Source organism: Bufo bufo, chromosome 1, assembly GCF_905171765.1.
Source record: "Bufo bufo chromosome 1, aBufBuf1.1, whole genome shotgun sequence".
Lineage (NCBI taxonomy): Eukaryota > Metazoa > Chordata > Amphibia > Anura > Bufonidae > Bufo > Bufo bufo.
Genome location: NC_053389.1, coordinates 836,778,843 through 836,804,855, shown reverse-complemented (window position 1 = coordinate 836,804,855; position 26,013 = coordinate 836,778,843). Strand labels below are relative to the sequence as shown.

Here is a 26,013-nt window from a genome sequence, read left to right as displayed (position 1 = left end):
CTGCCTTATCCCTACCTACTGAACTGCTACCACCGTTGCCATCCGGATTGTCTGACCACGCTTACTGCCGCCTGCCCTGACCCGCCGCCTGCCCTGACCCACCGCCTGCCTACCGACTACGCCTCTGCCAGACTTCCTGCACCTACTACCTGCCTGCGGTCCTTGCCACTGGGCTCCACTCCTACCCCCAGCAAGTGGTCCTCTGACTCAGGTGGGCCTGTAGGACTGTTACAGAATAATCAGCCCCACCATGGAGTCCGCAATGGCCACTCTGCGTAAGCAGGTCTCCAAACTTCAAGAATTTGGTACTACATATCAGGAGAAATTTGCCCAGCTCCAAGGCGTAGTCCAAAGCCAGCAAAGGGAGATTATTGAACTACAGAGGCAACACCTGGACGTCCGCGGCCGCAGACACCCGCATGCCACTCCCATCAAGATTCGGCGGCGACAGACGCCAGTATCGGGGGTTTCTAAACCAATGCCGCATCTATTTTCAGATGTACCCGGCCCCCTTCACCACCGAGAAAAAGAAGGTGCTATTCGTGGTCAATCTCCTGATGGATGAAGCATTAGCATGGGCATCACCATACGTGGAGACTAACAGTCAGCTCCTGGAAGACCTAAACAACTTCATCAACGCCATGAGCCAAGTCTTCGATGACCCCAACCGCTGTGCGACAGCCGAGGCGCGACTACATGGTCTGCGGCAAGGAAGACGCTCCGTCGCCGAATACACCGCCGAGTTTCGCCGTTGGGTCACGGACACCACCTGGAACCCAGCGGCACAGAGAAGCCAATTCCGGCGAGGCCTGTCAGAATTAATAAAGGACGAACTCGCCAGAGTTGAGGCCCCGGACGATCTGGATGACTTCATTCAGTTATGCATCCGGATAGATCAAAGACTCTCCGAGAGGAAGAAAGAAAGACTCTGGTCCTCGGACCACAGACCCACTTACTCCTTCTCTTCCACCGCCCAGCGCGACCCCCAGTCAGTAACTGAACCTATGCAGGTCGATGCTCTACGTAGGTCTCTATCCACAGCTGAGGAGAGAAGGCTGGCCGAAAACCTCTGCCTCTACTGTGGGGAGCCGGGTCATTTTGCCATCAAATGTCCTCATAAGATCCGAAAGACTATTGCCGTCACGGAGCTAAAGGAGCAACCACAGACTCCAACCCCGCCAGCAGCCCCTGAAAATAACAACACGGCGGCTCATGGATCCCACTTCATCATCCCCATCCTCATCGACATTGAGGGGCGACAACTCCCCTGTTCAGCGATGTTAGACTCCGGGGCGGGAGGCAACTTCATGGACCTAACCTTCGCCCTCGAAAAGAACATTCCACTGACAATCAAGGCAGCCCCCGTTGACCTGGAAACCGTCGACGGATCCCCACTCTCCTCGGGGCCGGCCACTCACGAGACCACCGAACTACAACTCCTCATAGAACCAGATCACCGTGAAAAGATCCACTTCTCTCTGATCGCTTCCCCAAAGTTCCCAGTCATCTTGGGCATCCCATGGTTGGCCACCCACAACCCCTTGGTGGACTGGGAAACCCGCTGCATACGATTCCCATCCGAGTCCTGCACGCTAAATTGCTCCTACAAACCCGTCCTTCCACCCGAAGACACCACCATCTCTAAACTATCCGTCAAGGATCTGCTACCCCCTCAATACCGCGAGTTCCAGGATGTCTGCGACAAGAAAAACGCAGACAAGCTGCCACCACACCGACCCTACGACTGCCCTATAGAACTGTTGCCCGGGGCCGAAATACCCTTTGGCAGTATCTACTCCCTCTCAGAGCCTGAACTCAAGGCTCTGAAAGAGTACCTGGACGAGGACCTGAGGAAGGGGTTCATCCGGCCCTCCACCTCCCCCGCGGAAGCCCCCGTTTTCTTCGTAGAGAAAAAAGACTCCTCCCTGCGTCCCTGCATAGACTACAGAAAGCTTAATGACATAACCGTAAAAAAACGGTACCCGCTCCCACTGATTTCCGAACTCCTTGAGAGACTCCGGGAAGCGAAGATCTTCACCAAACTCGACCTTCGAGGGGCCTACAACCTCGTCCGAATCCGCCCTGGGGACGAATGGAAGACCGCCTTCCGGACACGTTATGGTCATTTCGAGTACCTGGTCATGCCTTTCGGACTCTGCAATGCTCCCGCCACCTTCCAGCACTTCATTAACGACGTCCTCAGGGACATGCTGGATCTGTTTGTAGTCGTTTACCTGGACGACATCTTGATCTTCTCTGAAGACCTCGAGCAGCACCGCAAACACGTCCGCAGGGTACTGCAGAGACTCAGACAGAACTCTCTCTATATCAAGCTAGAGAAATGCGAGTTTGAGCGAACCACCACTCAGTTCCTCGGATACATCATCTCCCCAGAGGGCCTAAGTATGGACCCGGGGAAGGTCCAAGCTGTGATGAACTGGCCCGTTCCGAAAAACAAGAAGGAGATACAAAGATTCATTGGCTTCGCCAACTTCTATCGGAAGTTTATCCGGAACTTCTCCAAGGTCATAGCACCAATCACCCAACTCACCAAGAAGGCAGTCCCCTTCTCCTGGACACCCGAGGCCCAGGAGGCCTTCACCAAGTTGAAACTCCTCTTCACTTCTGCCCCAATCCTAATCCACCCGAACCCCGAGCTCCCATTTACAGTCGAAGTGGATGCATCAGACTCTGCGGTGGGGGCAGTTTTGTCACAACGGACAGGGGAGAGGATGCTATTACACCCGTGCGCATATTTCTCCCGCCAGATGTCCCCCTCCAAGAAGAACTATGACATCGGGAACAAAGAACTACTGGCGATCAAGGATGCCTTCTCCGAGTGGAGACACCTGCTGGAGGGAGCCACCAACCCCATAATCGTACTAACTGACCACAAGAACCTCGAGTTCATCCACAGCGCTAAGAGACTCTCAGCCAGACAGGCCAGATGGAGCCTATTCTTTTACCGCTTCAACTATCTCATCACCTATCGCCCTGGATCAAAAAACGGCAAGGCTGACGCCCTCTACAGAATGTTTTCCGAGCCCTCACAGAGTAACAAGGGCCAAAATAACATCTTACCCGAGAGAAGGGTCGTAGGGGCCACCTACTCTAAAGAACTCCTGGGCACAATCAAAGAAGGATATGAAAATGACCCCTTCCTCTCCCACCCCACAGGCAATGTCAGCCTTACGTTTAAGAATGGTCATTGGTTTCATCAGGACCTACAACTATATGTACCAGAAATCGCACGGCTCGAAGTGCTCAAACTCAACCATGACTCCAAGGTGGCCGGCCATTTTGGCACAAGAAAGACCCAGGAGCTTCTCTCCCGCTCCTTCTGGTGGCCAACATACAAGGAGGACATCAAGAGGTACATCTCCTCGTGCACGGTCTGTGCCCGCAATAAGACTCCTCGTTCCTCTCCCGTGGGTCTGTTACAACCCCTCCCGATTCCCTCCCGCCCCTGGGGCTCGATCTCCATGGACTTTGTGGTAGACCTTCCTCCTTCAAAAGGGATGAACACCATCCTGGTTGTGGTCGACCGTCTCACCAAGATGGCCCATTTTATCCCCTACAAAGGCCTACCCACAGCCAAACAGACGGCCGATCTTATTCTCAGAGAGGTCTTCAGGCTGCATGGGATCTCGGACGACGTGGTCTCCGACCGAGGCGTACAATTTGCCTCAAAGTTCTGGAAGAACTTCTGCCTGGCGCTCGGGGTTAAAGTGAACCTGTCCTCTGCTTTCCACCCTCAGTCAAACGGGCAGACGGAGAGAACTAATCAGACCCTAGAGCAATACCTACGCTGTTTCAGCTCCCACCTGCAGGATGACTGGCTTGATCATCTCCCCACGGCCGAGTTCGCCTACAACAATGCTGAGCACAGCTCAACCAAGCACAGCCCCTTCTTTGCTAACACAGGCTCGCACCCGGTGTTCATTCCCCACCTACCCGTCGCCTCCACCCTCCCAGCAGTGGCCGAACGCCTAACAACCCTACAGGAGGCACAAAAGAACATTATAGACAACCTCCAGCTTGCCCAGAGGCGCTTTAAACAGGGAGCAGACAGACGTCGCAGACCCACCCCGGGCTTCCATGTGGGAGACAAGGTGTGGCTGTCCACCAGGAACCTCAGATTGAAGGTCCCCTCCAAAAAATTTGCCCAAAGATACATGGGTCCGTTCCGGATCACCGCACAAATCAACGAGGTCACTTTCCGGCTCGACCTTCCGGACTCCATTAGGGTGCACCCTGTCTTCCATTGCTCTCTCCTCAAGCCATACGTGGAGAACACCTTCACAGGCCGCCACTCTCCCCCTCCACCACCCGTGAGGGTACAGGGAGAAGAAGAATACATTGTCGCAAAGATTCTCGACTCCAGGATCCACCGGGGAAGACTACAATACCTAATTGGGTGGGAGGGTTACCCTCCCGAGGATAACTCCTGGGAGCGAGAAGAAAATGTCCACGCCCCCAGACTGGTAAAAGAGTTCCACCAACGGCACCCCGGTAAGCCTGCCCCTGCGGTGCCCGGAGGTCACCTTGGAAGGGGGGGGGAGTACTGTCGGGATTCAAACCCGTGACCAGCCACATCCCAGGCGGTAGCCCTGCTTACTAGGCTACCGTCCTCTCTGGACATTCCTCCCTGAAGCCTATTAGTTAACCTCAGTCTTGCCAAGCCTTGCTCATTACTCTTGATTCCCCACACCTGGTACTTCCCTATATAAGCCCCTTGCACTCCAGTTTGCTGATTATTGAGCTCCTGAGCCTTGATCAAGCTTCTCCTCATCTGTTGCTCTTGCTACTGCTGAAAGTCCACTGCTGACCAGGAATTGCCTACCGACTACTCTTCTGCCTTATCCCTACCTACTGAACTGCTACCACCGTTGCCATCCGGATTGTCTGACCACGCTTACTGCCGCCTGCCCTGACCCGCCGCCTGCCCTGACCCACCGCCTGCCTACCGACTACGCCTCTGCCAGACTTCCTGCACCTACTACCTGCCTGCGGTCCTTGCCACTGGGCTCCACTCCTACCCCCAGAAAGCGGTCCTCTGACTCAGGTGAGCCTGTAGGACTGTTACACCCTGTCTGCCATGTACGAATCCTACTTGTTCCCTGTTGATGATGTCTGGAAGAACCGATTAGAGTCTGGTAGGTAATATCTTTGCCCACCATTTGATGTCTGTGTTCAACAGGGAGATTGGTCTGTAATTTCGGCATGACATAGGATCTTTGTTCAGTTTTTGAATTATGGTTATGTGTGCTTCCAGTGCTTGGGGAGGGAGAACTCCCCCCGTTAAAAGGTGGTTGCACATATCCCTAAAGTGTGGTATTAAAATCTCCGCCTAGGACAGTAACGCCCTCTTGAAAAGAGGATAGTTGAGACAAAGTCTGAGTAAGCCATGGGACTTGTCCTCTGTTTGGGGCATATAAGTTAGCAAGTGTTACTAAATTATCTGCTAGCAGGCCTTTCACGAAAATGTAACGCCCATCTGGATCCACCACCGTCGCCAAGTGTTTAAAGGATAGCTGTTTATGGATTGCCACGCTCACTCCTCTACTAGCAGTGGAAAAGGGGCAGTGGAACCAATGGAAGAATTTAGTAGTGGGAAGATTAGGTACTTTACCAGATTTGAAATGTGTTTCTTGCAGGAATATAATAGACGCCTTTTCTTTCTGAAGAAGAGACATTGTCTGGGCCCTCTTGCAGGGTTCGTTCAGGCCTTTTACGTTAAACGATGCAATTACAGCGGTAGCCATGGTATACGCGTTCAACTCTCAAGTGGAAGACAATCAGTGTGGTTGTACTTGAATCCTCTGATGCTGTGGGAGAGGGAAAAGCAAAAAGAAAGGAAAAAGGGTGGGGGGTATCACAAGGGCACACAAGACAATTGAGACACAGAAGGCACTTAGGGGGTTTATCAGAATCCGGAAAACCGGGATAAGTCCCTAAGGTTGGGAGTGTAGTTGACAAGTGGGTTAATCCCTTACATAGGGAGTGAACTATATAAAATCTGTGTCCTGTTCTGCTAAGGACACACTATCAATAGGGATAATTTTCCTTTAGGCTGTAAGGAAAGAAGTAGAGGGGGAAGTAACACAGAAGTGCCTAGTCATGACGTGCACCTCGGCACCACCCAATAAAATCCGATCATAAGATATCTAAACTGTAACAGAACTAACATTAGATAGATTCAGGGTATTATATACCCAATAAATGGGAAAAGAAAGGTCTGAAAAAGACCTGATGGATACGCGAAAGACAACAGTATCGTGTAACATCTTTCCATATAGTCCCATCAGATTCACAACAACTCCCGCAACGGCGGGTAGTAACGCCAATATTCGCATCATGTAGTGATACAGTCAGGGGACCCCATGCCTCCCCCGCCCGCCCCACCACTGGGATGGGGGAGGGGCAGGGACCCCCGGGGCACGCACCCAATGTAGCAGCACCATAAACCGGTTATTTCATCCCAAAAGGCACAATGGGTATATTGCTTATAATTAGGAGGATAGCTCTCCAGAACCTGCTGGGATTGACTGCAAGAGATGGGAGGGGGGGGGGGGGGGGGGGATAAAATGAGGGTGGGGGGACAATATGGGGTAGAGGTAAGGAAAAGATGAGACTATGAGTGGGATGGGGGGGGAAGAGGGGTGAGCTCCATTAGGGCCCAAATAGCTACTTCCTAGGCATCTGCCCATGAGTGACACAATCACGACTTAATATTAGGCATATCTGCAATGAGCAGGACACTGGGTCAGTGGGCATGCTATGCAGTGGGTCAGATTTGGGTGTAAATGAGTTTGTGATGCCAGTTGCAGCTTGCGCAGGTACTGTAAAAGGGCCCTTTAAGATGGTATAGCTCATGTACTAGGTTAGGAATGCCAGAGGGGGATATTGTCTCTGTATTGTGTCAACGGTGTCTCCTATCTTAGTACGGCTGGACTCCTGTATCCTGGCTTACATGCAACAAAATGAGTGCTGTAAATAGGAGTAATGGAGGAAGGATGGAATTCCACACAGAAGATAGGGTCCACCTTGTCTTTACTTGATGTTATCAGTGGCAGCTTTAGATCCATACAATTTACAGCAATTGTCTAGGATCCCAGCAGGTATTGGCAATATGTGGCAGGAATTATATCTATATATTCTGCATCTGAACATACGCCTATAGATCTGGCAGGTATCTGTCTTCTGCTCTGTCTTGGGTTCTGCTTAGTATGGGCCTGACTAGCTATGGAGGTACTTATCTTCTCCTTGTTCTGGAATCTGTACTTACAGGACTGCTCGCAGGGAATGGTGGTTTCGTCCTGGAGATCTAGAAGTTCTGAAGTTGGCTGCTTTCTTTGTCATCCAGCTGAGGTAAGACACTCAGGCTGGGAAGGTTGCTTTGGGCCTCAGGTTAGGCCTGAATCCTTGGTTGGGATCCCTGTTTCTCTGGGAGCTCCTATTCACACAGCCTACCCCAACAGGGGGGCTGGTGCACACTCACTAAAACTTTCTGTCCTCCCTCTGAAGTAAGAGTGGGAACATTCCACTCCTCCTCAGATGGGGGAAGCTAGCCTGGAATGGTATATTCCAGTCTAGGTATACTACCTTGCCTTCAGACTATCTACTACATACTGCTGCCACCTGCTGGTGTACATTTGAAATTACAGCAAATATATAAAATACAGACATAGACATGGCAATGCACATTGAGATTACATAGGATATTAACACATTCACATCTTAACATCATGAAGCTGGGTGAAGAGAGTTTAGTGACATACTCTGGGATGTTACATATCTCCGATAAAAGCAACACGGCGGATCCTCTTTTTGAGGCATCACCAACCTGGGCACGTACAGAACAGCATGACTCCCAAAATCAGCTCCGTGTGTATAGATTATAGCTAAGACAGAAGCTGGTCTGGGGAGCAGGCCTTCAGCAACGGGGTGGCAAAAGAGGGGGAGGGAGGGGGCATTAGAGGCAGTGGGGGAGGTAAATGGGTAAGTTGGGGAGCATCCCGTGAGGTTGGTCGGGGAGGTTACATAAGCATTTGCCCCGGTCTAGACATTTTCAACAGCAAGAGTCAGCAATACGGGGTGATGGAAGAACATGTGAGACCCAGGAGGTATGTCTTCAATTGTGGACGGAGTTTACACTGGCAAGTTCCGACAGGATAACCCGAGGTACTCCCGCTTCAGCGTGCAGGTAGGAACAAGTTCGGAGGATTGTGGCATTACTCGATGCCCTTCCAGGTAATGAATCTGCGGCAATGGAGATTGGGGGAGGAAGGGGGGGAGTGGGGCTAGGGCGGTAAGGGAAGCTATGGGGGCCTAAGTCCCGGTCGTTGCGCTGAAACGGCATAGGTCAGCAAGGCAGAAAGGGGACATAGGGCACAGGGTTAAGGGGGGGTAACCCGCCATTACGGGCGAGTTGCTTACACCTGGAAGTGCCAGTTGCCCAACTTACGGTGCGCCAAAACATGCTTGTGGAAAGCGCGGATGCGCTGTGGCGAACAGTTTGCACACCGTCCTTGTTCAGGTGCCCCTAGAGGCAACGGATCCCGGGGTGCCTTTCCTAGACCTGGGAGCTCCGGTGGAACGTTGAGGCAGGCCTGGGTTTCTTGGTGGTGACGCTAGTTGATCTCCCTCCTGAGGTAAGGGTAGGCAAGACGGGATGGGCAATGGCTCCATGTTCAGTGCCGACCACACTTTCTCGAGGTCACCTGGAGCGTGGACAGTGAGTCTCCTTCCATTAACCCAAACGGCAAAGCCGAATGGGAACAGCCAGTTCCTCCAATAGTGGCTTCAGGGTGTGCCTCTTAGCCAGTGTCGAGGGGGCGACATCTTGATAAAAGTGGATCTCCTCGCCTGCATAGGTGACCGGGCAGTTCTCTCTTGCTTCTTGTAGGAGCAGCGCCGTGTCCACGTAGGATAGGAGGCCGCAGATGGTGTCTCGCGGCGGCTCCCCTTGCTTGGGCTTAGGGCGTAGCGCCCGTGTATGCGTTCTATGACCACGGACGCCCCTCGCTCTGGTCCCAGCAGAGACTGAAAGATTTCCGAGGCGACCTTTCTCAAGGACTCTGGCGCATATAATTTGGTAAGTCCTTTGATTCGGATGTTCTTCCTCCTACTCCGATTCTCTTGATCCTCTATGAGGAGGAGAGATCTGTTAATGTGCTCCGTGTGTTGGTCGGAGCGCGAAAGTATGGTCTCGGTTATTGACGCCATTTCGGCTTGTTTAGTCTCCAGACTGTCGACCCTGTTGTTCATCTGTCTCAGGTCAGATTTTATATCGGCCAATTCTTCCATAATCGGTCTCATGGCTTGGAATATGGTCTTTTTTAAGAAGTCCTTGGTGATAGGGGCCACTGCAGATTCACTGTAGTCACTCCCCGGCAGGCTTTGAACGTCGGAGGCTGCATCTCCAGCATTTCCCGCTCTCGACGCCATTATGGGATCTGACCCAGCCGCATGATCCGACTGTGGCTTCTAGTACTTCTGGAGTTCAGTCGGGCTTCCCGTCAGTTTAGAGGTACCGGTTGGGTCCCCCATACATTCTTTGCTGTATTTTCCCATTTTTGCAGTTGTTCTGTTGCGAGAAAAGGTGGTTTAGAGGTGCTTTATGGAGGAGCAGCAGTCTCACACGTCCATTTCAGTCGGTGGCTAGGCTCCGCCCCTATAATAGTTATATTCTTGTACATAGGAGGCAGTATTATAGTAGTTATACTCTTGTACATAGGAGCAGTATTATAGTAGTTATACTCTTGTACATAGGAGGCAGTATTATAGTAGTTATATTCTTGTACATAGGAGCAGTATTATAGTAGTTATATTCTTGTACATAGGAGCAGTATTATAGTAGTTATATTCTTGTATATAGGAGCAGTATTATAGTAGTTATATTCTTGTACATAGGAGCAGTATTATAGTAGTTATATTCTTGTACATAGGAGCAGTATTATAGTAGTTATATTCTTGTACATAGGAGGCAGTATTATAGTAGTTATATTCTTGTGCATAGGAGCAGTATTATAGTAGTTATATTCTTGTACATAGGAGCAGTATTATAGTAGTTATATTCTTGTACATAGGAGCAGTATTATAGTAGTTATATTCTTGTACATAGGAGCAGTATTATAGTAGTTATATTCTTGTACATAGGAGCAGTATTATATTAGTTATATTCTTGTACATAGGAGCAGTATTATAGTAGTTATATTCTTGTACATAGGAGCAGTATTATAGTAGTTATATTCTTGTACATAGGAGCAGTATTATAGTAGTTATATTCCTGTACATAGGAGACAGTATTATAATAGTTATATTCTTGTACATAGGAGGCAGTATTATAGTAGTTATATTCTTGTACATAGGAGCAGTATTATAGTAGTTATATTCTTGTACATAGGGGCAGTATTATAGTAGTTATATTCTTGTACATAGGGGCAGTATTATAGTAGTTATATTCCTGTACATAGGAGCAGTATTATAGTAGTTATATTCTTGTACATAGGAGCAGTATTATAGTAGTTATATTCTTGTACATAGGAGCAGTATTATAGTAGTTATATTCTTGTACATAGGAGGCAGTATTATAGTAGTTATATTCTTGTACATAGGAGCAGTATTATAGTAGTTATATTCTTGTACATAGGAGCAGTATTATAGTAGTTATATTCTTGTACATAGGAGGCAGTATTATAGTAGTTATATTCTTGTACATAGGAGCAGTATTATAGTAGTTATATTCTTGTACATAGGGGCAGTATTATAGTAGTTATATTCTTGTACATAGGAGGCAGTATTATAGTAGGTATATTCTTGTACATAGGAGCAGTATTATAGTAGTTATATTCTTGTACATAGGAGCAGTATTATAGTAGTTATATTCTTGTACATAGGAGGCAGTATTATAGTAGTTATATTCTTAACCATATTTCTTTTTATTGAGATAAGAAAACAAGGCCACATGCCCACACAAGACATCAGTATCATAACATTAAAAGTCACAATAGTTATCCAGCATACAAGTCATGTGTAGACAATACCAGCGATTATCATCAACACCATAAAACATACATCAAAAGAAACAAAAGGAGGAGAAAGGGGGGAAGGGAGAGACAATAGGTTAGGTGGGGGAAGGGATCAGAGAAGTGAGGGGATTCCTGCTCTATCATGTGAAATTCCTGTGTGATTTCCACGGGGACCATAGCTTTAGGAAACAATGGCGAGAGTTTGTTTCCCAATGCGCCAATTCCTCAAAGCGGTAGATATGATCCACCTTGTCCGTCCACATATCTAGATTTGGAGGGGAATCAGTTTTCCACAAAAGGGGAACTAGTAATCTAGCAGCTGTGATCAGCATTGTAGGGAGGTTGTTTTTGGCAGGGGTTATCGTGTCATTAGGGCACCACAGTAAGATAAGTTTGGCATCTAATTCGACTTTAGTTTTGCAAACGCTATTAATCATTGATTCTATCAATTTCCAAAACGGTTGAATCTTATGGCAGAACCACCAGATATGTGATAATGAACCGGTTTCTATGCTACACCTCCAGCACACCTTGGGCACCTCAGGATTAAGTTTGTGCAAGAATTCAGGAGTTTTGTACCATCTACTTAGTAGCTTAAAAGAATTCTCCTGAACTCTTACACAGCGACTGAAGCCATGAGAGTGGGCTAAAACAAAGGCTCTCTCTGGTTCTGTCAGGGTCATAGAAAGCTCTCGCTCCCATGAAGTCAAATACCCAAGCTCTGGAGGTAAAGAGGAAAGCAATTCCTTATACATCTGGGATAATGGCCTAAGAGGAGGCCTAGGGGCCAAGACTTTCTTTTCAAGCCAGGAAGGGGAGCTGTTACTAGCAAAGGTTCCCACGCATAACTTAGTATCTCTCTTAAAATCTGCTAAGTGGAAAAAAGGAGCTGACTTGATTTCGGGGCGATCCATTATTAAATCCCATTGCAAACTACCGTCTGGGAGAAGGACATCCCGCAGGAACAAGCCAGCGAGCCTAGACCAAATCCCAGAGGGGCTTGACACAGAAGGATGAATATAGCTCTGTAACAATTTAAGAGGCATACAGGGATTAGGAAAGCTAAACTGCTGGGATTTGACCATTTTAGACCATTCTACTAGCATTCCTTTCCAAACCGGGGAAGAGGCGTAATGGTTAGCTGAAAAGGGCCTAACACCCCACAGAGTGAGCTGATCTTGTTTGGTGAGTAATACATATTCGAGCCGTGAGCAAAGGGAGTTAGATTTGCGGGTCAGGGTAGATACACATCTACATAACTGAACAGCAGTGTAATATGACTTTACATCAGGCATCCCAAAGCCTCCAAACTTCTTATCTCTTGTAAGGACAGAATAGGCAATGCGTGGAGACTTACCATTCCAGAGGAAGCGCGTGAACACTCGGCGGACCTCTGAGAAGTATGAGTTTGGCAACCATATGGGAATGGCTTGCAGCAAATAAAGAAATTTGGGGAGAATGAAAGTTTTCAGATAGTTTTTCCTCCCTATCCATGAGACAAAAGGGAGTTTCAGATTTTGTAAGTGGGTGCGAACCTCTTGCAGGAGTGGGGCATAGTTAAGGGAGGCTAGGTCTTGAATATTGGCCGAAACATGCGTTCCTAAAAATGTAATGTCTCTGGAGGCCCAGGTAAATGGGGTGGCGCGTTTTAGACTATTGACCACAGATTGGGGGCATGAAATATTAAGTGCCATGGATTTCCCGTAATTTATTTTGAAGTTGGATACAAATCCAAAATCCTCAAAAGTATTCAACAACTTGGGCAAGGCTTCTGCAGGGTTAGAGGTCATGATTAAAAGATCATCCGCGAATGCTGCAGTAACATGGGTTTGTGGGCCAATCTGAAGGCCTCTAATAACAGGGTCCGACCTAATTTTACACAAAAGAGTCTCCATGACCAGTACAAACAGTGCCGGGGAAAGGGGGCACCCCTGTCTTGTCCCGTTGGTGATGTGAAATGGTGGAGACAATGCTCCATTGACTTTGACCATGGCAGAGGGGGCCGAATAAAGGGTGTTGACAGCGTTAATAAACTGGTCCGGGAGGCCAAACTTCGACAGGGTCCGCGACATAAAGAGCCAGCTGACCCTGTCGAAGGCTTTTTCCGCATCCGTGCTCACCAGGACTAAAGGCTTAGAGGATCTCTTAGCCCAATTCACAAGATGTAGAAGCCGCACCGTATTCTCCGACCCCTGTCTGCCATGGACAAAACCTACTTGTTCTTCATGCACAATGTCAGGGAGAACATCCTGAAGCCTGGTAGCCAGAATTTTCGCCCACCACTTCACATCATTATTAAGTAAAGATATTGGCCTATAGTTACTGCAGCATGTTGGATCCTTGTTTTCCTTATGGAGGACAGTAATGTGCGCCAGTAAGGAATGAGGAGCGAGAGAACCCCCTGTCAGAAGGTAGTTGCACAAGTTCCTGAAACGTGGGATCAACACATCCTGAAAGGATTTATAGTATGCAATGGAAAATCCATCCGGGCCGGGGCTTTTGCCCGATGGGATAGACATAAGGACCTTGCGAACCTCCGAATCTGAAATAGGCTTAGTCAGGAGGGAAGTTTTTAATGGGGATACAGAGGGAAGGTCAAGAGACTGCAAGAATTTATCAGTGGCCTCGGATAAATCTCCCGGGGTAGTCCCATTAGGGGGTGGCAAATTATATAAGGCCTCATAGAAGGCACAAAATGCCTTAGCGACATCTGGGGTAGACTTATGTATTTTGCCCTTGGAGTCTTTAATAGAGGAAACAAAGGAGTCAGAAAACTGCTTCTTGGCAATTGCCGACATCAGTCTGTTTCCTCTATCCCCATGAGCATAGGCCTTGAATCGGGAACGAAGTACCAACTTTGCTGAGGTGACATTCAATAAATTTTTTAGTTTTGTTCTGGCTTCAGTTAGTTCTGCTAGGATGCTTATAGCACGAGATTCCTTGTGGGAAGATTCTAGACGAGATATGGTCGCCAATAAGGCGTCCAGGGCTAGTGTCCTTTGTTTTTTCACAAAAGCTCCCAAAGCTATAAGTTCCCCTCTTAGGACCACCTTATGGGATTCCCATAATATAGAAGGAGAAGGAGGCGACTCTGGGGTATCATTGAGCGTGAAAAATTCAGATATTGAGGCCTTAATTTTATCTGCATGTCTAGGGTCTAATATCAGGGTATCATTGAGACGCCACAAGCGCTCCTTTCTCTGCGATCCAGACAGGGAAAAATTTACAATGACAGGGGCATGGTCGGATAATGTTATATTACCTATCCGGGCCCCAGAGACATTACGCACATGTGAACTAGACAGGAAAATGTAATCCAATCTGTGGAAAGATAGTTTGGCATGTGAGTAAAAGGTATAATCTCGGCCATTGGGGTTTAGGGCCCGCCAGACATCTAATACTTTAAGTTTCCTCAGGGAAATTTTTAATCTTTTCAAGAGCCTATAAGATACAGAAGGTCTACCCGCCGAGGTGTCCACCGCTGGCTCCAGGGCAACATTGAAGTCGCCCCCCAAAACTAGTAAGCCCTCAGAGAAGGAGGATAACGCAGTAAGGGTCTGAACGAGCCATGGTACTTGGCCTTTATTGGGAGCGTATAAATTGGCAAAGGTCACTGGAGATTCGCCCAGTAAACCCTTTACAAAGATGTACCTGCCCTCTGGATCTGCTAGGATAGCTGAGTGTTTAAAGGGGAGGCATTTATGCACAGCTATACTAACCCCTCTGCTGGCGGAATCATGAGTACTGTGAAACCACTGGACAAATTTCTTGGGGGGAAGCTTAGGAACTTTGCCTGTTCTGAAATGGGTCTCTTGCAAAAAGGCCACAGAGACCTTATCTTTCAGAAGGAGAGATAGAGTTTGAGACCTTTTACATGGCTCGTTCAGCCCGTGCGCGTTTAGTGAGGCGACTATTATAGAAGACATTTCTGCATACATTCAGGTGAGTAAATGCATAATACATCCATGGAAGTATGGAAGAACATACAGATGATATGAGCAGGAGAAGGGAAAAAAGGTAAGGGAAGCACAAAAGAACAAAAAATGAGTAAGAGAACATTGAACATGTCAAGTTGACAAGTGAGAAACTCAGACTAGACACCCGTCCGAGAAGGGGTTGGCACTCTACCTATCACCAGCCAAGACAGGGTTGGACTGGCGAGGGGGCAAGTAAAGCACCTATGGTCTGAACAAAAGAGACCAAAAACAGAAAATGTGTCCAGCATCTTAATCCGTCCGGTCATCACCCTGCAATGAGGAACTAAGTGTAATGTTCTGGAGGTAGCATCCTTTAGCGACAGTGGAACGGTGCAAAAACATTTAAATATGACATAACATTAAGCCCAATTAAAAGGTAGGCCATAAAAATAAAACAGTAAAAATGCTGAAAACATAGAAAATGTAAAGAGGCTAAGCCTGCCTATAGAACCTGTATAGCGAAGAGGTAAGCAACAATCATCTCCAATTCTGGGGAGGTAGAAATATCAGCAAGGAATGCTTGTAAGTGCCTCTAATCAGGTGGGATCTCTGTCAATCCTGCTGCGGCCCGAGTGGTCCGACTTGCCCGTAGACGCCGTCTGCCATGCGGTTACGCGAGGTGGTGTGGGAAGAGCGCCATCTTGGTCAGCTGGCAACCATGAGGGGATTTCCATCGGAGGAACGTCCAGGGACCGCCAGACAGAATCCAGGTCAGCAGGTGAACGCACGGTGAGTAGCTTGCCATTTCTGGAAATTGCCAATCCAAAAGGGTATAGCCAGCGGAATGGGGTCGAAGTTTTCCTTAGGATTTCCAGGAGAGGTCTGAGAAGACGTCTTTTGGTCAGGGTGGATGGCGCAATGTCCTGAAACATCTGAATCGGGGTATTTTCATACTCCAACACCTCCATCTCTCGTTGCCTTTTTAGGAGGGCCGCGGTATCTACATAGCTCAGTAGGCCGCAAATTACGTCACGTGGTGGCTCTTGTGATTTAGGCCTGGGGCGCAGCGCCCTGTGTATGCGCTCCACCACGATCCCCTCCGCTCTGTCTGGCCCAAGCATTGTGGAAAACAGCTCACGCGCCACAGTCGGTAAGGCCTCCGCCGCAATCGACTCAGGTAGGCCGCGTATGCGTATATTGCGCCGGCGACTCCGGTTCTCCTGGTCTTCCAGTTTCAGGAAGGCCTCATTCAGTAGGGCTTTGTGGGATGCCAATACTTCAGATGCTTTGCTTTCATAGGTTATAATGGCGTCTTGCGTGCCTTCTAGCGTGACCACTCTCTGGCCTAAGTGCTTCATATCATCTTTGATGTCCGCCAGATCTTGTTTGAGAGGTGTAAGGGCCGATTCAAGGACCCGGCGAAGGGTCCGCTCTGATAAAGGCGGATCTCTGGGCCTCCTGTCTGAAACATCAGAGCCACTGCCCGCATCGGATAGTTCTCCTGCGTCAGAGTCCTGGGCGATAGACGCCGCCATATTGGCGCCTTTCTGTGCGGCAGCTCTCGGTGCTTTTCGTAGGAACTTCTCCATCTCAGGCTGTCTGGAGCGCAGTGGGGTAGACTCTGAGCTTCCTCTGTTCTTTTCTTTGCCAGGTTTCCCCATAATCAGGCAAAATATAGGCTTTTATAGGGTAAATGAGCCGGAATGCTGGAGGAGCTCAAGCTCGTGCGGCCATTCAGCAGCGTGGCTAGGCTCCGCCCCTATAGCAGTTATATTCTTGTACATAGGAGCAGTATTATAGTAGTTATATTCTTGTACATAGGAGCAGTATTATAGTAGTTATATTCTTGTACATAGGAGCAGTATTATAGTAGTTATATTCTTGTACATAGGAGGCAGTATTATAGTAGTTATATTCTTGTACATAGGAGGCAGTATTATAGTAGTTATATTCTTGTACATAGGAGCAGTATTATAGTAGGTATATTCTTGTACATAGGAGGCAGTATTATAGTAGTTATATTCTTGTACATAGGAGCAGTATTATAGTAGTTATATTCTTGTACATAGGAGCAGTATTATAGTAGTTATATTCTTGTACATAGGAGGCAGTATTATAGTAGTTATATTCTTGTACATAGGAGCAGTATTATAGTAGTTATATTCTTGTACATAGGAGCAGTATTATAGTAGTTATATTCTTGTACATAGGAGCAGTATTATAGTAGTTATATTCTTGTACATAGGAGCAGTATTATAGTAGTTATATTCTTGTACATAGGAGCAGTATTATAGTAGTTATATTCTTGTACATAGGAGCAGTATTATAGTAGTTATATTCTTGTACATAGGAGCAGTATTATATTAGTTATATTCTTGTACATAGGAGCAGTATTATAGTAGTTATATTCTTGTACATAGGAGCAGTATTATAGTAGTTATATTCTTGTACATAGGAGCAGTATTATAGTAGTTATATTCTTATACATAGGGGTAGTATTATAGTAGTTATATTCTTGTACATGGTGCAGTATTATAGTAGTTATATTCTTGTACATAGTAGACAGTAGAAGCATTATAAGTTATTTTGACCTTGACCGCTGTAGAATAACCGTTAAGTTTGCTTGTTTAATCTCAAACTACGACCCGGACAGCCATATGGGTCTTTTTGCTACAAGGGCCTTTTAAGGACAGACAGACTAGGCACGGGGACGGAGCGTTCCCACCATCAGGGTGCATCTCCGGGCTGAGAGAAGTCCAGGGACACCTTAGGGATACACCAGAGACCCAGAAGGTTTGTCGTGTGGTTGTACTATCAATACGAGCCACCTTGTCTGTCACTTTCATCTGGCCTCCAGTGTCTGTTTGTGAGTGTTGTATGTTTATTAGTCCCCAGGTGAGGGATTGTGTAATATTTTAAACGTGATATTAAAAGTTATATTTTAGGTAGTTGGCTCCTGTGATTCGCTTTTCTATGTACAACTACCCTTTACGCATTTAATTCAGCTTTAATTTATAGTAGTTATATTCCTGTACATAGGAGCAGTATTATAGTAGTTATATTCTTGTACATAGGAGCAGTATTATAGTAGTTATATTCTTGTACATAGGAGCAGTATTATAGTAGTTATATTCCTGTACATAGGAGGCAGTATTATAGCAGTTATATTCCTGTACATAAGAGCAGTATTATAGTAGTTATATTCCTGTACATAGGAGGCAGTATTATAGTAGTTATATTCTTGTACATAGGAGCAGTATTATAGTAGTTATATTCTTGTACATAGGAGGCAGTATTATAGTAGTTATATTCTTGTACATAGGAGCAGTATTATAGTAGTTATATGCTTGTACATAGGAGCAGTATTATAGTAGTTATATTCTTGTACATAGGAGCAGTATTATAGTAGTTATATTCTTGTACATAAGAGCAGTATTATAGTAGTTATATTCTTGTACATAGGAGCAGTATTATAGTAGTTATATTCCTGTACATAGGAGGCAGTATTATAGCAGTTATATTCCTGTACATAAGAGCAGTATTATAGTAGTTATATTCCTGTACATAGGAGGCAGTATTATAGTAGTTATATTCTTGTACATAGGAGCAGTATTATAGTAGTTATATTCCTGTACATAGGAGCAGTATTATAGTAGTTATATTCCTGTACATAGGAGCAGTATTATAGTAGTTATATTCTTGTACATAGTAGCAGTATTATAGTAGTTATATTCTTGTACATAGGAGCAGTATTATAGTAGTTATATTCTTGTACATAGGAGCAGTATTATAGTAGTTATATTCTTGTACATAGGAGCAGTATTATAGTAGTTATATTCTTGTACATAGGAGCAGTATTATAGTAGTTATATTCTTGTACATAGGAGCAGTATTATAGTAGTTATATGCTTGTACATAGGAGCAGTATTATAGTAGTTATATTCTTGTACATAGGAGCAGTATTATAGTAGTTATATTCTTGTACATAGGAGCAGTATTATAGTAGTTATATTCTTATACATAGGAGCAGTATTATAGTAGTTATATTCCTGTACATAGGAGCAGTATTATAGTAGTTATATTCCTGTACATAGGAGCAGTATTATAGTAGTTATATTCTTGTACATAGTAGGCAGTGTTATAGTAGTTATATTCTTGTACATAGGAGGCAGTATTATAGTAGTTATATTCTTGTACATAGGAGCAGTATTATAGTAGTTATATTCTTGTACATAGGAGCAGTATTATAGTAGTTATATTCTTGTACATAGGAGCAGTATTATAGTAGTTATATTCTTGTAGATAGGAGCAGTATTATAGTAGTTATATTCTTATACATAGGAGCAGTATTATAGTAGTTATATTCTTGTACATAGGAGCAGTATTATAGTAGTTATATTCTTGTACATAGGAGGCAGTATTATAGTAGTTATATTCTTGTACATAGGAGCAGTATTATAGTAGTTATATGCTTGTACATAGGAGCAGTATTATAGTAGTTATATTCTTGTACATAGGAGCAGTATTATAGTAGTTATATTCTTCTACATAGGGGCAGTATTATAGTAGTTATATTCTTGTACATAGGAGAAGTATTATAGTAGATATATTCTTGTACATAGGAGGCAGTATTTTAGTAGTTATATTCTTGTACATAGGAGGCAGTATTATAGTAGTTATATTCTTGTACATAGGAGCAGTATTATAGTAGTTATATTCTTGTACATAGAAGCAGTATTATAGCAGTTATACTCTTGTACATAGGAGCAGTATTATAGTAGTTATATTCTTGTACATAGGAGCAGTATTATAGTAGTTATATGCTTGTACATAGAAGCAGTATTATAGTAGTTATATTCTTGTACATAGGAGGCAGTATTATAGTAGTTATATTCTTGTACATAGGAGGCAGTATTATAGTAGTTATATTCTTGTACATAGGAGGCAGTATTATAGTAGTTATATTCTTGTACATAGGAGGCAGTATTATAGTAGTTATATTCTTGTACATAGGAGGCAGTATTATAGTAGTTATATTCTTGTACATAGGAGGCAGTATTATAGTAGTTATATCCTTGTACATAGGAGGCAGTATTATAGAAGTTATATTCTTGTACATAAGAGCAGTATTATAGTAGTTATATTCTTATACATAGGGGTAGTATTATAGTAGTTATATTCTTGTACATAGGAGGCAGTATTATAGTAGTTATATTCTTGTACATAGGAGGCAGTATTATAGCAGTTATATTCTTGTACATAGGAGGCCGTATTATAGTAGTTATATCCTTGTACATAGGAGGCAGTATTATAGTAGTTATATTCTTGTACATAGGAGGCAGTATTATAGTAGTTATATCCTTGTAAATAGGAGGCAGTATTATAGTAGTTATATTCTTGTACATAGGAGCAGTATTATAGTAGTTATATTCTTGTACATAGGAGCAGTATTATAGTAGTTATATTCTTATACATAGGGGTAGTATTATAGTAGTTATATTCTTGTACATGGTGCAGTATTATAGTAGTTATATTCTTGTACATAGGAGCAGTATTATAGTAGTAATATTCTTATACATAGGGGTAGTATTATAGTAGTTATATTCTTGTACATGGTGCAGTATTATAGTAGTTATATTCTTGTACATAGTAGACAGTAGAAGCATTATAAGTTTTAGATAGATTTCATTTCATGCTTGCTCTCACATATTTTTATTTCTCATTTTAGGAGATGAAACGTAAACATTTCTTGGCAACTTCTATTCTTCTTTCTGCCATAATCATCCTGACATTTAAATTTTTTGCATATTCGTCCCTAAGGGTGTCCACATATTTTTATAAACTACCCAATGTGACCCCCATTACTCCAGTGATGAGACAGTCAATAACTCTACATGATAGAAAACATGATTACCCCTTGAACCTCTCCAGCTTTGAGTTGGAGTTCCCACACCTGCAGACGTACCAATGCTCAGTAATTCTCAGTCCACCTGTAACCCCGTACGATGATGATGACTTACCGCTCATATTAATGGCCATTAAATCCCATCCAAGAGATGGACTAAGGCGATCAGCTGTACGACAGACCTGGGCCCAAGAACAAGTGTTGAAAGGCTACAAGCTGAGACGACTCTTTCTGGTGGGGAGAACGGAGATTTCAGGACAAATGGAGATATTGAAGGTGGAGAGCTCCATGTACAGGGACATACTACAATGGGACATGATGGAGGGACATTATAACCTATCACTGAAGGAACGATGCTTCCTGGAGTGGATGAACCACCAGGTCCCCGAAGTGGATTACATATTCAAGGGTGAGAATAAGAGCAATCCTGAGTGTGTGACACTATTATTATCTCATTAGAGGAGCGGTCCTTGATCTTTTAGGATTCCTATGTGTGACACTATTATTACTATGATCCTTTATGTGTATTAATCTTATTTTTTTCTCGTCAGGTGACGACGATGTATTTGTGAATCCAGAGCTGGTCGTAGATCTTATTAATGTTTTTGGATCTCCAGATATAATCCATGGTTACCATCAGCATCGTCCACCTGTTATGCGTTCCACCAAATACAGAATCACTGAGGCCCTCTATCCAGTGAAATTCTATCCTGGCTTTGTGTCTGGTGGAGGCTTCATCTTCTCAGGACCCTCAGTGCCCGTTCTCTATGAATCCTCTCGTGTTATGCCAGTTTTCCCTCTGGACGATGTGTATTTTGGCTTCTTGGCTTTGGCAGCAAATTTGACGTATAGACACGACCATCGTTTCTATGTACGGGGGCTGAAATATGACGTTTGTACGTACAAGGAAGCAATTGTTGTTCATGGAATAGCTCCGGAAAGACTGATTAATATCTGGAGAGAGGTGACCAAGCACAAGTGTGACAAGGACAAAGGTTAATGGAGGATGAGGATCTGATAAAAGAACTTTTTAAAATCTGTCATAAACTGGGGTGAGGTCAATACATTAATGTTTCAAAAGAACATTTGTATATTACTATATTATTAAAATATATTTTTCTAACATTGATAAACCAAGCGCGTGACCCTGATTGAAGTCATTACTGTTCTTAATGACTCCGTTAGTGTGTCATTCATCTCCTATAATTCAGTAACATACTACAGTAATGACAATTACTGCTGACAACCTGCCTGTACATCATGTTTGAGAGGTTGTCACAGCCCCGCCCCCTGCTGATGACATCACTGATATAATGACATGTGATCTGACATGAGACCACACACCTTATACTACAGCAGGGGTAGGCAACCTCCGGCACTCCAGCTGTTGAGAAACTACAACTCCCAGCATGCATACTTGTTCTGCTCTTCTTAGAACTCACATCGAAATGAATGGAGCATGCTGGGAATTGTAGTTTCACAACAGCTGGAGTGCCGAAGGTTGCTGATCCCTGTACTACAGGAACATCTATTACTGCTGACAACCTGCCTGTGTATCCTGTCTGAGAGGTAGTCACAGCCCCGCCCCCTGCTGATGACATCACTGATATACTGACATGTGATCAGACATGAGATCACACACCTTATACTACAGGAACATCTATTACTGCTGACAACCTGCCTGTATATCCTGTCTGAGAGGTAGTCGCAGCCCCGCCCCCTGCTGATGACATCACTGATATAATGACATGTGATCAGACATGAGATCCACACCTTATACTACAGGAACATCTATTACTGCTGACAACCTGCCTGTATATCCTGTCTGAGAGGTAGTCACAGCCCCGCCCCCTGCTGATGACATCACTGATATAATGACATGTGATCAGACATGAGATCACACACCTTATACTACAGGAACATCTATTACTGCTGACAACCTGCCTGTATATCCTGTCTGAGAGGTTGTCACAGCCCCGCCCCCTGCTGATGACATCACTGATATAATGACATGTGATCAGACATGAGATCACACACCTTATACTACAGGAACATCTATTACTGCTGACAACCTGCCTGTATATCCTGTCTGAGAGGTAGTCACAGCCCCGCCCCCTGCTGATGACATCACTGATATAATGACATTGTGATCAGACATGAAATTCTCACACCTCATGCAGTGAGGCTCTGAGAGGGTTGTGGCCCTGATGATGGTGAGTCATGGTGTACTCCCTGAAGGAGGGGCAGCCGGTGTTCCCTCGGTGCACTCCGTGTACCTATGTGCTCCCAGCCTGACAGTAATTCTAGGGTGCCCCCGGTATTGTGTACAATGAAAACTCCTCCCAGATGTCCCAGCATGCGCATTGGCTGTCAGATTACTCTGGCTAATATATCTGTTATAGGTATCTCTGACTATGGCAACTGTGGCTGTAGTGTCCACTCTTCTGGGGTGCATAGGGTGTCTTAACTTATTATCCTTCTTCAGCAGCAGGGTCTGGAATGCTTCAAGCTGGGTTACTTTGCTCTCTCTCTCTCTCTAATTAGAGTCATGCAAATCCTCCTCCTTTAGTTCTTGATTGTTTGCATCTCCTGGAGCTCATGGAGATGCCGGAGGCTCCAGGGCCTGAAGCCCTAGTATATGGGAGATGGGCATATGGACTAACTAACAGCTCTTTCTTCCTCCCTCTTTACAGCTACTCTGACTGGAACTTTTTGGAGCTGGGGAATGGAGCTAGCACACACTCTGAGCTCCAGAGAAGACTGCGCTGGGATAGTTAACTCTGGACATGACTCAAGCTGGAAGAACTGTGTGTGCAGTACTGTGCAGATACTCCCATGTCTGGGGTACTGCACTTATACTACAGTAACACAGTATTCATCTATTACTTCTGACAACATGCTTGTGAATGATGTCTTAGGGATTGTCACAGCCCCACCCCCTTTTATAATGTCATAGAATATAATTGTAATATAATTACAGTCTGAGAGTGGTCTGTCAGAGATGGTGGGTGATGGGGAGCAGTCTGTGAGAGAGGATGTGCAGCGATCTGGAGGGGAGGCAAGGATGGAAGGAGTGGTAGTGGCTATGAAGGTGGTAGTAGTACTCAGTTCACTGTGGCAATCTTCACCTTGGCTCTTCCTTGGCCAAGCAAAGAGGGCACATCCTGACCTTATTTCTGTATATGTGCATTATATAAGAGATGAACGAATCAGTCTTTTCAGGATTTCTTTAGACAAATCCAGTAAAACGGTGCATATGCAATGGCGGCCTCCCCCCAGGGCCCTTTAAGATGCCGACCCAGATGTAGGAAATGCCGAGTAGTATGTTGTATGGTAAAATGTCTCTTTATGAAATGTGTCACGGTGCTCCTACCTGGATTCAGCTGGACCCAAGGCTTTGGTTTCGAAGCAAACAAATAGGGGGAATAGTTAAAGGAAAGAAGAATAACTTGAGTTCAGACCTTGAGATGCAGTTGAAAAGCAGCTTTACTTTGGTAAACTTTCATCAGACACAATCTTCCACCTTTGTCTTGGTCCCAGCAGGCTTTAGCATTAAATCTCTGGCAGGCAAACTCATCTCTGCTACACTTGTTTCTCTCTGGCTCTGCTGTACTGACAGGCTGACTGTATAACTTTGCTTCTTATTTATGCTGCACAATACTTGGTAGTCTGACTCTTAAGTTTGGCCAGGGAACACTCCTCCTGGCTCCTGAGGCTTTAAGCTGTGGCCTCCATAACCAGCAGAGCTGAAGGTGCTCTGGCTGGCTTGGGCACGTCCAGCAGAGCACTGCCCAGCACACCTTCCCTTGGCAGGGGGTAAGCTGGAACTCACTAATTCTGGTCCCCACCATTCCTGCAGGAAGTGGAACTCGCCCACTCCTCCACAGTGGGGGGTTAGAATGAAATGGAAAGTTCAATTCTATCTAAGATAACTCTGCCATATTAGCTGCCACCTGCTGGTGAACCAGGCATATTACATTAAAACATAAAAGTTACATTAGAAATAGGAATGCACAGTGTAGTGGACCTAAAATAAATATACAAGATGACATGCTATTAGCCCATTAAAAACAGTAGCGGGGTGAAGAAGTGGTAATGCCACTCTGGGGAGTTACACATAGCACTATTTTACAGCACATGTTGGCAAGAAAAGGCACTAGAGAAGAAGAAGAAGGATGTTCACATGACCCTGAGTGGAAGTGGGAGGGGAGGGCTTGTCCTGATTGGCTCACAGTGCGACAGACAGTCTGAATGAGCCAATCAGTGCTGCTGCAGGGAGGTGCCCTAGCAGAACAAGCAGAACGCCATTCTGTGCTGGCAGTGAATGAGGGTGGTTGGGTCTCTGCAGTGTCTGACAGAAAACCCATCTTTGGGAGTCAGGACAGTCACAATCAAGCTTCTATTCTAGTGTCAGAGACAGTGAAGGGAAAGGCTAGAAAGAAGAATTGTGTAGAGTAGGGAAAGGCAGTGTGGCGAAACCAACCTCGCCACTGGGTTTCGGAGGGGCCTGGCTACCAGCCTCTTGCCTCAGGATTATGGCCCATACTAACTTTAAAGGAGAAGACAGACCAGCCGCACAGCTTAAATCTGTCTTTCGAATTGTATTTTATGTTATGTGAGGGTACCCAGATAGCTAATTTTATGTTATTCGTGCATTCTGAGTGCCATTCACCTAATGATATGCACTCAGACTTGAGCTATCTGGGGCTATGTTAAATGTCTGTGTTTGCTGTGGGGGTGTGACATTGTGTGTTTGGGTGGTGATTTCTGTCCTGTTGTCTCCACATGTGTATTGGCGATTTCCCTTTGTCCTGAGAGATAATTGAATTTCTCCTCGGGTGTCTCCAGGGCAGAGAGGAGGAAACCATGATGCATTGTGGGGATGTGTTGTGTCTGTGTATCCTGAATGCTACGTATCTGTCCTGTGTCACAGTCTTCCTTCTGGTCCCCTAGGGGCATGTCCACCAGATGGGGACCTGCATAAATACGGGCTGGTAGCTCTCAATAAAGTGTGCCTGTTTTATCCTTCATCATGTTGAGGCTGGTGTTTGGGTAACTGATAAACACTGGAGGATTGCTATACGCTGGGAGATTTGCTATACTCCCCTGGCTATAACTACTAGCTCTTTTAAGATCTGTCCCTGCTCTCTGGTTTTAG

General features: G+C 45.3%; 1 protein-coding gene across 1 annotated transcript; it reads left to right on the top strand.

Annotated features, from left to right (window-relative positions):
- Positions 1 to 20,550: 20,550 nt before the first annotated feature.
- On the top strand, positions 20,551 to 21,970 carry LOC120986667 (beta-1,3-galactosyltransferase 5-like). Its single transcript, XM_040415338.1, has 2 exons — positions 20,551 to 21,264; positions 21,407 to 21,970. Exons 1-2 carry the CDS (start codon positions 20,682 to 20,684, stop codon positions 21,853 to 21,855), a joined length of 1,032 nt encoding a protein of 343 aa, XP_040271272.1. The 5' UTR covers positions 20,551 to 20,681; the 3' UTR covers positions 21,856 to 21,970.
- Positions 21,971 to 26,013: the final 4,043 nt, after the last annotated feature.

Excerpts from the sequence above, each read along its gene's own strand:
- LOC120986667 (XM_040415338.1), top strand. The coding sequence starts at position 20,682 with ATGAAACGTAAACATTTCTTGGCAACTTCTATTCTTCTTTCTGCCATA. Across the intron at positions 21,265-21,406 it reads AGTGGATTACATATTCAAGG|GTGACGACGATGTATTTGTG; the intron begins GTGAGAATAAGA and ends TTTTCTCGTCAG.